A 3,755-nucleotide genomic window follows, 5' to 3' on the forward strand; every position below is an offset into this window, starting at 1 on the left:
CCTCAATAGGAACTACTAATTACTACTGCAACAGGAGCTGCTCAACGGTCCCGCATGTAGCTGCTCAACTGAACAACACAGTGACAAGGTCACTGAGAAATGGACCGTGCAGTGACGCTAGCTTTGCCACGGAGGTACGACTGGAGCTTAGCGATGCCGATGCTGTAGCTGCTGCTGAGGCAAAGTACCGGGATTTCGAATTTTCGGTAGGTAAAATCTAGGGCAACGTATTTATACTTGGGATGTTCAGGCCAATGCTGTTAGTGAAAAAATGTCCTGTATAGCTGTCTTTTCTGTGTGCGTACGACCGTATCTCAGCGATGCTGATACTGACATGTATATAAGTATCAATAATAGAATAGCTCACCACCTGATATGCTTCTATATTGTCTTGATTGTAACGGTTGTCTGTGGTTTTATGGCAGTGCGATATTTCTGGCGATAGTAGGATACAATACGCTATGGGGATACGCAGTGGGTACGAAAGCACACACATATGTGGATGCGGATATATTTTTTCACTGTCCTGACACCCTCATAACAGTACTTCTCATTGGATGAGTATTAGTTCCCATCTGTCCCAACACACTAAGGTATAGTAGTTTCTCATTGAGCATGGGTCTAATTCTAGCTATGCTAAAACCCTCATACCTGATATTATTCTTACTTTCAGATTGCGACAGCTATCAGTGGCAATATGATGGCAGCCATCAATCTGAGTCTTAGTGCATTTGCGACCCATTTCATCGATCGCAGTTTCGAACGCACGGGCCAAATGATTATTGTGGTATCCGCAGGCACCGGTATATTCGAGGTGAGTTTGATTTATATATAGGCAGTAGGGCATATACATAGCGCTATCTTACATTACCCAGACTTTGATTTAAGCTACAATAGTATAGCGGTTATACGTTTATGCTTCGAACGTACGAGCCAAAGAATCATTGTGGTGAATGCCGGCATTGGTGTATTTGAGGTGAGGTTGATTTATATGTAAGCAGAAGGACATATACATAGCGCTGGCATACATCACCCAAACTCTGATGTGAATACAACAATAGATCGTACATATGAGCCAAATAAACGTTGTGGTTACTGCAGGCACCGGGGTGTTCGAGATGTTTCTTGTGCATAGTGAATTCGCGAGACGTGAAGTTTGATCTATTGGTGACACAGACGGTTATGTGCGTAAGCTGACCTGTTTATGTATCATTTATGGCTGTGTGCCGCTCACTATTGGGTCAAACTCGGTAGAATAGTCATCGTAATACGACCCTTACATCCGTATGCTTGTACGTCGTGGGTATGCCAGCTTTGGTCGACGCGTGGGGGCGGATGTTGTTTGCATGAACCAACCTCCGGTGCATTTCATCTTCAATACTATGTCTTCTCATATATATATGTATACATATGTATTTTTGGGTGTGTATACATATGTATACTTATACATCTACATTTTTCTATATGTGTATTGATACCATATCGTCACTGTCATACAAAGCATGCTCTCTGTGTTTCGGAATACCCGTATTTATTGTGTACAGTCAAGATCCTCAGTGAGCAACGGGTGGCAGTGGTAAACAGCGGTGGGGGTGCGGGCATCGCGTGCATGAGCCAACCTCTCGTACAGTACAAGCTATAATATTCCTTATCATTCATACGTATATGATAGTACCTCACACCCACGTGCATGTTATATACAGTCCACATTCACAAGTATGTGATAGACAACGGGGTGGGGATGGATATTGTGTGCATGAGCCAACCTCTTTTATTACTCAAGCTATTATATCGCTTACCTTACATACTTGATAGTATTGATGTACTCAAAACACGTTATACTCACACCCCCGTGGACGGTGCATACAGTCCACACCTACGCTGGCAGCATTCAGCAAACAACGTGTGGTAGACAACGGCGTAGGGGTGGATATCGTGTGCATGAGTCAGCCTCCACTGCATCTGGTGCCACTGCTGGTTAGCAAGGAGTCTCAGTTTGCGTCCAATCCCTACTGGCTGCGGCAGTGCTTCTACTCGAACACACACCAGATGGACAGCCACCTCAAATACCGGTACGTCCCGGAATACTCATTTGTATATAATATTTATTCGGACGGTTGGTCCCATGTGGTGTTTGTATCTCTGCTTGTTTGTAACGAGTCTCAGTTCGCCTTCAATTCCTATTGGCTACGTTTTCATTTGTATTTTTAGACCGGTGCGACTTGCTACTCATAGTATTTGTTTTGGGTTACATTTTCAATTCTATTTTTTAGACCAGCGCGATTTGTGCCGCGGGTGGTAGGGGCCCGCCCCTCGGGTGACAGTACGTTTATTAGCAGCTGCCATCTCATGACTCCTAGGCCAGACGATGAAGAACCAGCCCAAGTGAGAGACTACCCACCCACCCACACAGCCACACCAACAGACACGCACACACAGATAGAGTCCAGTGAGACGGACACACACGCAAAAACACACGTGAATGTGGATTCGAATACGAATGCGGATGGGAAGATACATACCGGGGGTAGTGTCAGTGGGAGTGGAGGTAGGGCTTTTGGAGGTGCCAAGGGTAGTGTGCCTAATAAGGATATGAAAGCTCGTCATAAACTACACGACGACCAAGTGTTCACGGCTACAAAACCGCCACAGTCGCCTTACTACAGTCTGCAGGTGAGTATGGCTGATTTATAGACTTTTTCGTGGTCAATTCATAGACTACAGTTTACAGGTGTGTAGAATATGTGTATTTATACACGCTTGCATACTCTTTTACCGATCATTTCTCAGGGAGGAATGGCCGGCTCTCTCGCCAAACTCAGCCTGGCACCCAGTTGTACCAGCAACAGTAATACCTATACCAATGGCGGTATTATCTACCCAAATGTCCTGGGTGGTCCAGAAAGTCGGACTTTAGGTGCAGGGCCGTCGGGTACAGAGGCCGGAGCATTCGGCTCGCTGGCCAGCAACTCTATGGGTGTCTCTGAGCACCAATACCACACCAACAACCAGTACATCAGCAGCCAGCTGTCTGGCAGTATACGACAATCACAGCCGCAAGCATTACATTCACAGTCACACACTCGCTTACCTACCCGAGCGAACGCACCCGTACAAGTACAAGCTAATACGCTGTATGCACAGGGCGAGGCTTTAAGCCGCGGCACGGAACACCAACCCTTGACTGCGGGGAATAGCGAGCCCTCGGGCATGTGGAAGATGGATGAGTTGTCAGCCATGGGCAGCCATAGTGGACAATTAAACGGGAATGCACAGTACCTGACGAGCTCGCACGCGACGTACTCGCCGACCTCGAACGCTAACTACCACCGCAATACGCCGTCTCGCGCACACACACCGCTGAGCAATATAATGACCATGTTCACCCAGCCCACGCCTAGCCAGGCACACAACCACCCACACAGCCAGCAGCACTCGTACGCCCAGGTGCATGGCCATACCCACGGCTATACGAATACGGGCACGAGCATGAGTATGAATGTGAACATGAATGTGAATGGGACTGGCAGTGGTAATGCACACGGTCAGCCGCAGACATACGCACAGATGTACGGGCAACATTCAAACACCACACATGCGCCGTCACGCACACAGCCAGGCACACCTCAGGCACACAACGCACATATGTCCACAACCAAATCGCTGGGGAGTAGAGACCCTCTGACTGGCAGACACCACTCGATGCAGCCGATGGACGGTACTCCACCTACTATGCCCATGCACGTGTGAGTCAG

General features: G+C 47.7%; 1 protein-coding gene across 1 annotated transcript; it reads left to right on the forward strand.

Moving 5' to 3' along the window:
- Positions 1–1,869: 1,869 nt before the first annotated feature.
- SARC_10598 (hypothetical protein) lies at positions 1,870–3,750 on the forward strand (the record flags this gene model as incomplete). Its single annotated transcript, XM_014295353.1, has 3 exons — positions 1,870–2,072; positions 2,274–2,673; positions 2,791–3,750. Coding segments are annotated over 3 exons (1,563 nt in total), but the record flags the coding sequence as incomplete, so codon positions are not given.
- Between the last annotated feature and the right edge of the window lie 5 nt (positions 3,751–3,755).

This window comes from Sphaeroforma arctica (assembly GCF_001186125.1).
Source record: "Sphaeroforma arctica JP610 unplaced genomic scaffold supercont1.1316, whole genome shotgun sequence".
Classification (NCBI taxonomy): Eukaryota; class Ichthyosporea; order Ichthyophonida; genus Sphaeroforma; species Sphaeroforma arctica.